General features: G+C 36.4%; 1 protein-coding gene across 23 annotated transcripts in view; it reads right to left on the bottom strand.

The window, feature by feature from the left end:
- Positions 1 to 13,844, bottom strand: part of adgrl2a (adhesion G protein-coupled receptor L2a) — a 96,102-nt gene that overhangs the window by 41,970 nt on the left and 40,288 nt on the right. For all 23 annotated transcript variants that reach the window (XM_053512888.1, XM_053512890.1, XM_053512895.1 and 20 more), the window contains exons 3-4: positions 13,567 to 13,780; positions 930 to 1,039 (exon numbers count right to left, since the gene is read on the bottom strand). In XM_053512888.1, coding sequence (XP_053368863.1) covers positions 930 to 1,039; positions 13,567 to 13,780 — 324 coding nt within the window. The remainder of the gene's footprint in view (positions 1 to 929; positions 1,040 to 13,566; positions 13,781 to 13,844) is intronic.

Below are 13,844 nucleotides of genomic sequence, written 5' to 3'. Positions count from 1 at the left end.
ATATTTTGCTTTCGCATACTAAAATGCGTAAATAATGCTAAAATTAAACAATATATCCCTAAATATCATCTAGGTGTTGAGGAGCACATATGACATCTAAAAAAATCAACAGACTAACAAAAGGACATGGTGGTCGCACACATATGGGCAAAAGTATGTGGACACCTGACCGTCACACCTGTACATGGTTCCTCTGTAAAACTTTGCAACACAGTTGTACATGATGTCTTTGTGTGCTTTGTGTGCTTTTCTGTAGTGATTTAGTGTGTTTTAGCTTTTAAATTTTCTCTTTTCTGGAACTAAGAGACTTAAACCTGTTCCAGCACGAAGACACTCTGTGCACATGGCAAACTTTACAAAGATGTGATTTGTTAAATTTGAAGTGCAAGATCTGGCGTGTCCTGCACACAGCCCTGACCTCAACCCCACTGAACAGCTGGAAGCCTGACTGCACCCCAGGCCTCCTCAGAGCCTGATATCACTAATGCTTTTGTGGATAAACGAGCACAAAAAGGAGACTAAATCAAAAATGTGATGTAAAGCTAGAATTATGTTTGTGAGAATCAAGTGTCCACAAACTTTTGGCTATAATGTATGTGTTAAAAAATGAGTTTTTTTTTTTTTTTACAAAATGAGAAGTTCTTTAAAGAGAAAAGAAAAAAAACATAATAATAATAATAATAATAATAATAATAATAAAAAAAAATTAAAGATCTCCCTCAAAATGATTACTGACAAATAAACTAAGTAATTACTGTTCCCTTGTAAGGGCTGTTTAACATTCGCTTTATAATTATTTAAGCTCAGTTGGTTCTTTAAAAAAATCATAAATAAGTAACTAAATGAGTAACTTATAACATAAGAAATTATAAATGTCAGTAAACACAAGGTTTACTTTCTGCATAAAGAAAATGATGGCTCATACTTACTATAAGGGACACATTCATACTGGACCTCAAGGTATTTGTAAGTTCCTGGGCAAGGGTCAGGGAAGACATCCGTTCCCGTAATGACAATACACTGGGTTCGATTATTGCACCTAAGGGAGGAAGGGAAGGAGAGAAAGAGAGAGAGAAAAAGAGAGAGAGAGAGGGAAAAAAAGACAAAATGTGAGTGAGTTACAAAAAGCAGGGGGAAAAAAAATCAGCTAGAGATTTTAGAGTGTGCACCTTTAGAGCGCACCAGTGCTCGACTGCCAGTAATGCAATTGGTCTTGTTGTGCTCGGGTCAATATGAAACAAACCGCGTCATTTGAGTAAAAGGCCAGTGGATTCAGAAAAGAATGGCTTTGTTTGGGATGAAAAGAACGAGACTGAACATTAGCAGAGGGAACGGACGCCGCAGCAGCCGACTCAGACGAAACCAACAATCCAATCCAAAGTGTTCACTATTAAATCAGAAAGATTTTAGAGGGTGTATTACAGGCTGATTAATCAGAGAGAACAATGCTTATGAAGCGTTTCCTGTTCGGTTTTATACGATGTATTGTAGGCTTGTCCGGTTCGGTTTGTTAATCATTTCGCATAAAATAAAGCACAAAATAAAGCATTATAATTAGGGATGTAAGTTGTTTAGTCACAATGTAAATGATGATTGATTAATCATAGTGCCTGGCATTTTTAAAAGTAGATCTCTCTCTAGAATATTAATGATACAGACTGGATCACGCTGGGTGCTCAGTGGGACTGTCTTGTTTAGGATTTTTGTTGTAAAAAAAAAAAACATTCCTCCCGCCATGGCTCCACTAGTGCCCCCAACAGTTCCCACAAACCTACACAACCACACTGGGCAGTTCACCGTCCTGATGAGGCTTAGCATTTTATCTGTCGTCTGTAGCCTTTAATCGATATCTCTGTCCATGCGCGAGTGCCTACTATTTCAATTGATCGCTGAAAATCTATCTACAGTACATCGGTTAATGCTGTAGTATTTCTGCACTGCCCCTCTCTCTCTCTCTCTCTCTCTCTCTCTCTGGTGTGTGTGTGTGTGTGTGTGTGTGTGTGTGTGTGTGTGTGTGTGTGTGTGTGTGTGTGTGTGTGTGTGTGTGTGCGCACATGTGTATTTTTGGTAGTGAGAACAGATATGCCTGCCCTGAAAAACAGACAATATTTTATGAAAGAAAAGAAGGGTAGTTGCTAAAAGGCAAATTGATTCCTAAATCTGAACATCTGCCTGTGGACTAAAAGCTCCTCAAGCTGTGACAGACGAGAGAGTACATTTCCACACGACGCGGTGTCCGAGAAAACGGAAGGAAGCTGCTCTAGTGTCTTGCTGACTAAGTCAGTTACCTACAAGGCAGAGCTTTGACATCTACTGAGGTTATCTGTAGGAAAATGATTTGAGACAGGCTTCGAAGGCAGCACACGTCGACATGTTGCCAGGATACCGACACACGCTAACGGTCACTAACCCTGAAGTCCGCAGGGGAGACGAGGGGTCGGCCATACGATATAGATATCAGTCTGGTTTCTATGATGTAGGATTTCTAAATGAAAACCAGCGGTTCAGTAATGTTACATTTCAAATGCTGTTCTGATTATCACAAATAAATGATTAATAATATATTTAAAAAAAAAACTACTACTACAGATATATTTTATTATTTTAATATACAGTACTGCACAGTATAAACACTGATATTTTATAACTTTGAAAATTAAGTCCAAGATATTACCAACACCTCAGCTACTTCCATTTGTTTTGTGACAAAAAAAATGATGCAATTTTATGATATTGATATAATATCACCATATGGGCTAGCCCTAGGCGAGATGCAAAAACACACAATTGGAGAAACGAGTATGAATATTCTGTGACTACATCAGACAACACCGGGAAAAAATGATTAATGTATCAACATACAGTATTAAAATTAAGGGCAGACATCCCACTTAAGTAAAACATGTACGTTGAACAAAAAATAAATAATGGTAAAAACTGGTTACTGTTAACTCATTACAATGAAATATATTTACAAACTTAATTTATTCCAGTAAAATAGACAAAATATCAACGTGTAAAAGCTACATAGGGCCTATATAAATATTATACACACATATACAGTACATGGCCCTTACTGATTTTATTTCTTCCTACATAATAAAACAATGCGAAATATGCAATAATCTCCTGTGAATATTTGATATTGAGATGTGTTTGCTACTTACGCTCTGTAAAGCCTTCGTATTGGTGATTTTTTTTCGATAATTGTTGTTTTTTAAAGTTGGTAACTCTAAATAAACTTCTCTTCTGCAGCAGAGGTAAGTTTCATCATGGTGTATGATGGCTTTTGCAAATGCACTTGACAATACTGCAGATTATTCCTGCAGACCATCATGTCTTAAAAATAACAACTGACTGTTATAGTTGGTACTTTATTAGCTAAATCCATGTGTTATTTTATAGTTTTGAAAAATTTCAGAATTGGTCTAGAACATAGAATATAAATCCAAACTTTTGTCCAAACTTCTGACTGGTACTATATATATATACACACACACACACACACACTCTGTATATTAGTGTGTAGAACTAACAGCTCCCAGTCTTACCAGAGTTTTTGTGGTGAATTATGGGATATGCAGTATGACAGTAAAAGAGTGTCTAGACGAAACACACCATTCTGTCTGGGCACAATGTCTGAATCCCCCACTGGCATTTTACTGACCATTTTGTTCTTTGTATTTTTTTTTACCTTTACTCAGCCACTAGCTAGAACAATAATTTTTTTTGCTTTCTGTGTCTTGAAAAATACAAACATGGCAACATTGTTATTCCTGACGGATTGCTGTATGCGCAGTGCCGCACTGTTCACGCAGTTCCTAAAGCACAGCTGTGTTCAGGAAATGGTGTTGGTCATACTGAGGCGCAATGACAGGACACAAACAGAAGCCATGGTGTGAAAACTGTCCCTCGTATGTGCTTGCCTTTTATTAACACTGCACCTGTGATAACAGATATGCACGTCAGGCCTATTGCTTATATTAATGAATTATAGTGCTGCCAGAAGTTGTAACACACACCTTTAGTTGTTGCATTAATGAGCCAGTTGGCTCTTTTTATTTGTGATGTTGTTAATGAGCGTCGTGCAGTGCGGTGTGTGATATATTTCATTTACTAACGCTGTCTATACATTTGCCCAATGGAATATAAGACTGAATTATAGCTGTTTGTGTTTCAAGGACAGTTTATGTTCCTATGAATCAAACACTGGCTTGTAGTGTGTCACCTGAAAGGTTTTGCATGCCGATGAAAGGGCGTATGGGTCTCATGTGTCGCGTATGTAATACCTCCTGTATATAATAAACCTGTTTTCTGATTTGTCAGAAGGTATTGATTTTTTTTTTTTCTGTAAAAGCAGATTTTTTATTACAATAACAGGTTAGCATTAACATGCTTGATTTAATACAAAACAGGGAGAGGAAATACAATGATAGTTAACAAAGGTAAATATTGGAAGCTTAGAAGCTTTCTGTAAGGAGACAAGCATTTAAACTTAGTATTTGTGGAAGATGTCTCCTGGTTTTGGTTTATTGACTTTTAGAGAAAGAAAGAAAGAGAGAGAGAGAGAGAGAGAGAGAAAGAAAGAAAGCTTGGTAAGGAACAGGTATCAGAAATGATCTTCACAGTTATTCCACAATATGAAGTGTACCTATAGACTAATTTGGCATTTTAGATCAGCTGTTAGGTGTTACATGAGTTCTTCTGATAACGTTTTCACACTTGCTCCTTTCTATTTTCATGGTAAACCCAGCATTAGAATTCTTTTGTTTCTATCTGAAAACTGACCTATCTGATAATATGTATTATTATAAAAACAACTTCTGTAATATTATTTATTCATAAATTTGTAAGTCATGCTTGTAAATAATTGTGATTTTTCAATATAATAATTCAGACATGATAATATGGCCTTAAACCATTCCACAGTACTGTATATGGTATATAATGAAGAAAAAAAACTCTTGAGAACTAGCTGGTATAAGAAAATGATCAACTGCAGGCTGCTAACCATGTCACACCACCCCATACTTCCCACCCTATTTAGAACAGCCCATGGTTTATTCCTTAACTTTATTATAACATGTAGCACAATTTAAAAGCAAAGAAGCAAACTCGACATCAATTGCATCAGTGGGGATGCCTCCAACACCAACAAGTCTAGTCGTGCTTGTTAATAATCTATAACAAGAAAAATCCTTAAAATGAGCATCAAACATTAAGGAAGCTTTTAAAGAATTTTTTTTTTTCAAATCTCTGACCTTTCTAAATCTAAATAATTCATGCTCTGGTTACAGTGATTGTTCTACATAAATCCTACAATCATTTAACCACTACTTCCTGAGATATTGTGTTATTAAAAATATCAGATGGGTGGACAGATGGACGGACAGATTGGCGGACTGTCTGAAAACAGAATAACTCTCCTGCTCGTTGGTGGATGCATGAAAAATGGGAAAAGTCTAGATGATATACAGTTATAGTAACTTGATGGCGTCACTCCAATGAAAGATCATATCTAATATTTCATCATGTATTTAGGAGCTAATCTTCCGGTATTTGACCTTTAAGGAGAGCTAAGCATCGCCTCTGTGTGAGCCTCGCATGAGCACAGCACACGGCACACAGCACACAGCACACGGCACACAGCTGATTAAAATCTCCTTCCGAAATAGATCCATGGCTGACAGCAAAGGTGTTTACAAAGAAGATGAGACTGTCTTACAGTGATGACACATTTACAGACACAAACATATATACATATTGTACACATACTGTATACACACACACACACACAAGCACATGCACACACATACACACACATACACACACACATACACACCTCTTGTCACTGAAATTTATGAAATGTAAAACTGTAGAAATTTGCACTGAATGATTTCTGCTTTACACTTCTCACAAAACTTGCTATAAATTTACTGTGAAGTTTAGAAATTAGTGATAAGACAAAAATAAAGACTTTACAATTGTCAGATATTTCTATGATGTAAAATGTTTCACAATGATTAGAATTGCTTATAAACTGCCAACTATATGCAGTATCAATATTGTATTAGAGTAACAATCGCTTCAGTCACAATAACGGCTTTATGATTTTATTTTGATTAAACTCTTATAAAAATAATATAATATATATATTTTAATAAAAAAAAATATTATTGAAAAAAAAATTATGACCTTTTTAATGCAAAGATGCATTTATTTCTGTCTAAAGAATTAACCAAATGTCTAAATTGACAAAGTCAGTGAAAATGCCTGTCTTCCAGAGTGTTGGTTCAATGCTACCAAACAGTTCTTTTTAAAGCTTGCTGGATTGATGGTTGCAGTAAGACATTGGAGTTTACAAGTGCAGATCTCAAAGGCTATCTGTAAAAAAAAAAGTGTAATCAAGTAAATGATGTGCTTTACACAATGCACCTAAAAAATTGCTTATCAAAAACTATTCTAGATAACATAGAAGAAAATTATTTTTAAAATGTATATATAGCTCATGAAAATAAAAAATCCAAGATCTTAAAATATTAGATTATTCCCTAAGATCAATCACAAAAAGATATACAATACAGAAATGTCTAACTTCTGACACTGTCTGAAATGTAGGTTCATCTACACACTCAATACTTGTATGAGGCTCCTTTAGCATGGGTTACTGAATTAGTGAATTAGTGCAGCATGGCATGCAGGCGAGGGAAAGTAGGTATCTTAATTTCCATAAATCTCTCTCTCTCTCTCTCTCTCTCTCTCTCTCTCTATAATATAATATATATAGTATATATATTAAATTCATTCAATTTATTAGTCTACAACATATATAGTTGTACTTGATTTTTTTAATTAACACTATTTATTTGTTAAAATAAAAATGACATTATAATATAACGTAATGCTGCTCAGCCCTACTAATAATCGCACAAGCATTCTACAGACAAACTATCCATTTACACACATACACTAGTACATATGTCAGCATTTCAACTTGACTCTTTATATACATTTTTACATATATATACATATATGCATCTTTATGATGAAATGATTCTTTGCTCCATTCTAACAAATGTTTTTCAGTAGATGATAAAAAAAAGAACACAGACATGGTCTTGTCTGTATATATGATGATGAATGAAGGAAAAACTTCCAGACAGGTGTACTGCATGATGCTATTACATGTCAAACACCTCTGAAAGAGGGTTCATGGATAACAGTTACAAAGACAAACTTTCTATAGGAACAGCAACGAGAAAGATATCTGCATTTAGATTGTCAGGACTGGCATCAATGCATAGGATTTTGAAACTGTGATCATAAGCACGAATGCAGTGAGATGCCCTTTTAGTGTGTGATGCATATGGGAAAACAGAAAGGCAATCCTTCAGCTGAAAGATACGTCAATGCAGGATCTTAAGAACAGATCGAGAAGAGCGCATCCACAAGTACAGAGAGTAGGATATTATACATAGTGGAAATTCGTCATTTTAAAAGGGATCCTTCATTACATTCCTAAGAGGTTCCGCTCTACACCAATCGACTGGAACCAATATGACGAAATTAATACAAAGTCCCTGTGACTTAACCTAAAATGGAACGTTTCTATCCTGATGATTGTGGTATCTTCCAGCATGGCCCCGCCCCTATCCCCAGGGCAAGAGTGTTCACTGAATGGTTTGATGAGGATGAAAATAATGTGCTGTGGTCTTCATGGTCACCGGATCTCAACCAAGCCAGACACCTATGGGAGATTTTAGACTGACGAATTAGCCGGCTCTCGCAACAAAACGCCGTTCGAGGGAATATCTTTTAGAGAAATGGGGTTGATCCCTCCAGTGCACTTGCAGAGATTTGTACAGACTTGCAGAGTAGTAGAATTGTGCCATACTTGTCAACCCCTCTGTAAGACTGAAGAGGAGAGAAGGTCACTCTAAATGCCACAGCGATTCTCAGTAGTAGCAGCAGTGTGTCTAGGAAGAGAGGCATTTTCTGTGCAACTGCTTTTGTGGGTGTGGAAGGCAACAAATTGACATCGTCGTTAAACCTGCAATTGCTAATTATTGTCATATGCCTGGGGTAATTACAATGAACCAAGACGAAACAACTTAATAATCACGTTCTTCTTGGTGCACACTAGGAGGCAATTAATGCAACATAAACTTGCGCTTGAATGGTCCAATCATATCGAATCACTTTAAATTAAACCACTAAAACACAGACAAATGACTAATATGAAAAGTAATTTGTCTTTTTTTTTGGTGTTTATCTCATTGGTACAGTGTCTCACACAAACATTTCACACCAAGTTGAAGCTGATTTTTAATTCTTCAGAAGTGCTTTTAAGAAAAGCCTCAAAATCATCTTCATCACAAAAGAGGGGAATGCACTTGTCTGCAGGCCGTTGACCGGAAATATTAATATATATAGATATATAAAAGTGCACATTTGTCTGTCAATATTCAGACTGAGATGAGGGTGTATCTGTGAGAAAGTCGTGTACTTTCCTTCCTGTCTCATGCATCACGTATGAGAAGTCTAAAGCAGACTTGAGGACTTTATGATTTCTCTGCAGTAATCAACCACCTCTAGTGATTAGAAATCAGGGAAGCGTCTCAGTGTGCTTCTTGATTTCACAAACAAGTGCATGGCTTTTTCTTGGTGTGTGTTTGTTTGCAGATGTTTCCATAAAGAGAGATAGAACAATTTAAAGAGGCATTGTGTAAGATTCGACGTGAGTGAATGATATTTTAATACTCCAACTTGTGTCCATGAAGCACTGCTATTCGGATCACCGGTGGCCTGTAGTGTCTAACAAGCATTCTGGACCAGAATTCCGTTTTCTGATAATAAAACTCATGTAATAAAGTAATAAAAATGCTAAAAAATAAATGTGTAGATGTAAAAATTGACTACTACACCCTTTAAGATATTTATTAAAGTTATAAATACCCTGAAATATCACTAGTGTGTGTGTCTGTGAGAGAGAAAGAGTGAGAGAGATGAAGCATTTTTGCCAACAAAGAACACTAGATGTTTATTTCCAAAAAGAAGGCAATGATAAAGTTGTAATCTAGTAAAGGAAGGAAATGTTCTGTCATATAACAGAAATTTTTAAGGTTAATATGTTAGTTACTAAACCAATATTTTTGAGCTTCCTTTAACTAATCTAGCTTGATAACCTTACTTAGCTTTACTTAGAATTTTAGACGCTGAGCCGATATTTAGTCTCCACCAGTGCTTTGGCCGTTCCAACATTGTTCCCACTATGATTGCGAGTTTTATCTCTGCTGAAATGAAGCATTGGGTTCTAAAAATTAGCCCACATCTTTTATTAATGCTCGCTAATCAAGCGTCATGATGGATGATTATGATGTTGGTGGTGATTCATTACTTGGCCAAAAGATATAACAACATGGAAAGTGCAAAACAATGCAATTTCACATCTGGGCTTGTGCAAACCTAAGGAGGCACATCCCTTTGAAAAGTTTCCCCATGTAGATTAGCACCCACTTGAGACGGCTAATTGCCTGCAGCTGAAGGGCCTAATTGAGCCGCTGCAGTTTCAGGCCTATTTTCATACAAATCATGGCACATGTATAATAAGCCAAGCGGAAATACAAACAACCCACGCTGCCTAGACCTACAAAACACATCAAAGGCCATGTCATGCGCAACTTCCTGTTTGCCAGAGCAATGCTAGAAAAGAGGAATTGCAAGGCTCCAGATGTATGGTAGTCAATCAATTGGAAAGCGGATCCACAAAAAGCGAGATCTTGTTTGGTTTTTTAAAGCCACGTTTGAAACGATTGTTGAGGATTCTAGAGGGGGACGTTCTCCGTGCTTGGTTCTAAGAGCGTTTCTATGAGTCAATGCTGTGCAAGCGGGACGCCTGATTATAAATGGAGCAGATGAGAGAGAAAAAGCAGGGCTTGTAGAATGCAAGCACAGAAAGTTTCAGAGGTATATTTCAGTCATTTCAACAGACTGAGCATTTGACAGGGAACGTGCAGAGGAAGGGGGACGGGAGGAAGAGGGATTGACACTGACACTCTATGGGCCGTAATAAATAGATTTGGAATCTGGCTTCGCTTTTGGTATGGATGTTTAAAATATAATATAATCAGGAATATAATGACCTGAAGTCTTTGGTGTATTGTATTCGCGGTATAATTTTGTTGCACTATGATACGATATTATCATGATACATACATACTGTACAGTAGGTGCTGATTTAAATTGTATTGTAATTTTGTAAGTATCATGATTTTATTAATTTCCTGATTCTTTTTATTTTTCCAAATTTTGTTACAATTCTAAACAAACTTAGCAAATAATTTTGCCTTATTACACAGGAGGTTGTGCTGTTTGATTAGTTTAGAGTCTGTCACCTGTAGGAGTTAATAAGATGGGTAACATCGTATCGCTTCAAATGTAAAATTCACAATTTAAACATGAATTTCGAAATGTTAAAATATTTTAAAAAATCGATTTCCAAGTCAGTGTGGCAATACATGAATTGACCCGAAAGAATCTCAATATGTAACTGAATTGATTGATATCTCTAGCGTTTATCCATTGCTGTGGAAACCTGGCAGTGATTAGGCTCAAACCTGAAACCCAGAGCCAACACTGTCATCCTAAATGTACACAATGAAACAATAAATATTTTAATATTATGTATGAACAGCATTATGGATATTTCTGCAGGTATATATATATATATATATATATATATATATATATATATATATATATATATATATATAGCTTTTTTATTGTATGATAATAACGAACTTTGTGTTTTTTTTTACTCAACCACTAGATGATATTGATATAAAATAAAACATTTTTATACCTACTAATATTTTGTGAGATTCAAAATCACACATTACACCTGGTTTTAGCATCTGTAAATGCTCACCATTGATCATTGCTTTTTTTTGTGTGATGGACATAACTCACAATCTGTAACACCAGCAGCCGAACAGAAAGCATGTGCTCTCCTTAAACATTCTAGCTGCATGCAAATTTTATTTGCACTGTTAATAAGAAACTTTGTCGCAATGCAGCGACACAGAACCTCAGACACAGATTAGAGCTTTATTATGCGAGCCAGAGGCGACAGTGGCATGGAAAAATCACCTGAAACGAGGGTTTGGTGTTGGTGAAATTTTGTGAAGCTGGAGCTGAACAGGAAAAGGGTGTAAAAGAGAGAAGTAAGAAATTTGTGTAAAAATACAATGCAAGTGCAATTTAAGTGTGAATCAATGTTGAGTTAACCGTGAAAGTGACATAAACCATAAAAACCTAAAAAAATTTTGTGACAAAATTATTATTTTTTTATTAATTCTTTCACAATAAGCTTTTCTGTGATATTCTGGATTTTGTCTAATTTGGTGTTAAATTGTATATTTAATGTATACAATTATAAAATACTATAAAAATGCTAGCTGTCAGTCACTTTTGCATCTTTACATATATTTGTTATATGATTTTTCCTTTTTAGTGTTTACATTTTCAAAAATCATTTTTAATATAAATAGAAAAATATTTTTCTTTACAAAGTAACACCCAAAGTTTCCTTTAAAATGCAACACTACTGTTTTACTGACGGTTTGTTAGCATATACTGTATAAGTTCTGGTATACAGTATTTAATATACGTTAATATATACAGTATGTAATATATAATTTATTTGAGAATTGTGAGATACTATTTGTCATGTCATTTAACCCCTGTAATATTTAACAGGAAACATTCCACTAGCATTAGCAAATTGGGAAAAAAACTCTCTGCGGAACGGAATGCCCCCTCTGTGGCGGCTCTAGTAAATGCTAGCTGTCAGTCACTTTCGCTACTTTCAGAAACTTGAGTAAGCTTAAAACTGTCCTTCACATAACCACTCAAGACAAGTATAACATGTAGTATTGTGGGGTCGTCGTATGTTATTACAGGGTGTCATATGTCAGTGAAATATGTCATATTGTATTGTAGGACGTTATATAATGATGTAGAATGCCATATAGTACCATACACGGGGCGTTCAAGTCAAAATAGAACTTATGATTGTGCAAAAGAGAGCAAAATTATCTTTATTTCCCTGCTACAATATTGCACCTATCCCAGCATTTCACTATTGCTTAAAAATTCACTAGTGGAACTGGCTTGAAGTGAGGACAGGTCTGTATGAGGGCTATAGATCTGAGTTCCTATAATGTACAAGTGAATGTTCACATACAACTGAATGTAATGTGCCTTTATTCACAACAAGTTCATCACGAGTCCCGGTTCGACTTGTACGCTCCTCGTAGAAAGTTGTAATATGGTATTACAGAATCTCACAAAGTGTTGTAGAACATTGCAATATTTTAAAGAGTGATATAATATTGAAGAATGACATTTATTGTAAAATGTGATAGAGTATTCTAGGAGGGTCAAAAGTAATCAGACTAGCAATCGTTAATATTTTAATACTTGGATGTATTACAAATTCCCTCCTTGTTTTGTCAGGCCTTTACTGGAGCCGCTTCTGCAGTTGCTCCTTGCTTATGGGTCTTTGTGCTTGCAGTATTATCTTTAGCAGGTGAACCGCATGCTCAATTGGGCCGAGGTCAGGGGAACTCACTGTACTCCGAGGCTCTGTTTGTTTTTGCAGCATTGACAGTATCTGCACAGAGAGTACAGCTCCATACACTTCAAAATTCATCCTGTACTGCTATCAGCAGTCACATCATCAATAAACATCAGCAACCCAGTAATATGGGAAGCCATTCAAACCTATACCATTTAAAATGCCTAGATAACATGGTATGCTTTGGATCATCATGAGCCCCTGCTCTTTTCCTTCTCCATACTCCTCTCTGCCAACCATTCTGGTACAAGTTAATCTCGGGTCATCCTGGGCAGTTTATTTTAAGCATTTTTTCTCATGTGGCTTTTTTTGTTCCTGAGTGATACAAGTGGCTAGTAACTTTAGTTAAACTCCCTGTATTGACCTTCAGGCAAACTTCTGTTGATTGCAGACTCTGACAATGATATACCTACCTCCTCCAGAGTGTTCTTTACCAACAAAATCATTCTGTGATCATCCACTGTGTCTCTTCCACAAATTGAGCACAAGTTATCCATCAATTTTCAAAGACCAGATTCGCTGAATGTTCATAGGAACGCCTGCAGTGGGCTTAGAGCCACCTCAGCCAGGATCATCATTCATTTAGAGACGGCTGTGGCCTCCAGACCTTTTAGTGTAGCTGTGTTCACCAAATAAGAACAAACCAAATTGTTGACTTGGTCACTTCTAAAGTTTCTGATAGCTCGGGTTTAGTTTTTCAGCTTAAGGACTGTTTCGTTTACTTGGCAGTACCTTCATGGAGCGCATTTTGTGAGTTCTTGACCTTTGATCTCTTTAATTTTCAAAATCTACATTTCAAGCACTGACTTGATTGCATCATTTCAATTTCACTGTGGTGGTGTTCAGAGAAAGAAAAAAATACACTGCATGAGTGCATGTCAGCCTGTGCATCATCCCGCAACAGGGAAAAGATTCTGTGCTTTACCCACCTTTGGGACATTATCTTGTAGGCATCAGGGAGGTAGCAGTTGATATTTTCCATCTGGAAGGGGTCGGCGTCGCAGATCTTGTCATCCGTGCGCCCGTAATTAGCGCTCTCAATCATGATGACATCACTTCCTGGACAGCGCAAGTCAATTGGGTAGCCCTCGCAGGACAGCTCCCTCCTGACCAAACCAAACGGCAGTGCGGCCCGACTGAAGCCTGGGGTGGAGGGGAACATGAAAAAAGAAGCAGTTAGAATACATAAAAAACAGAAATATAATCA

This window comes from Clarias gariepinus, chromosome 15 (assembly GCF_024256425.1).
Source record: "Clarias gariepinus isolate MV-2021 ecotype Netherlands chromosome 15, CGAR_prim_01v2, whole genome shotgun sequence".
In the NCBI taxonomy this organism is placed as follows: domain Eukaryota; kingdom Metazoa; phylum Chordata; class Actinopteri; order Siluriformes; family Clariidae; genus Clarias; species Clarias gariepinus.
Note: the sequence above shows the minus strand (reverse complement) of the source record. Positions and strands in the feature narration are given on the sequence as shown.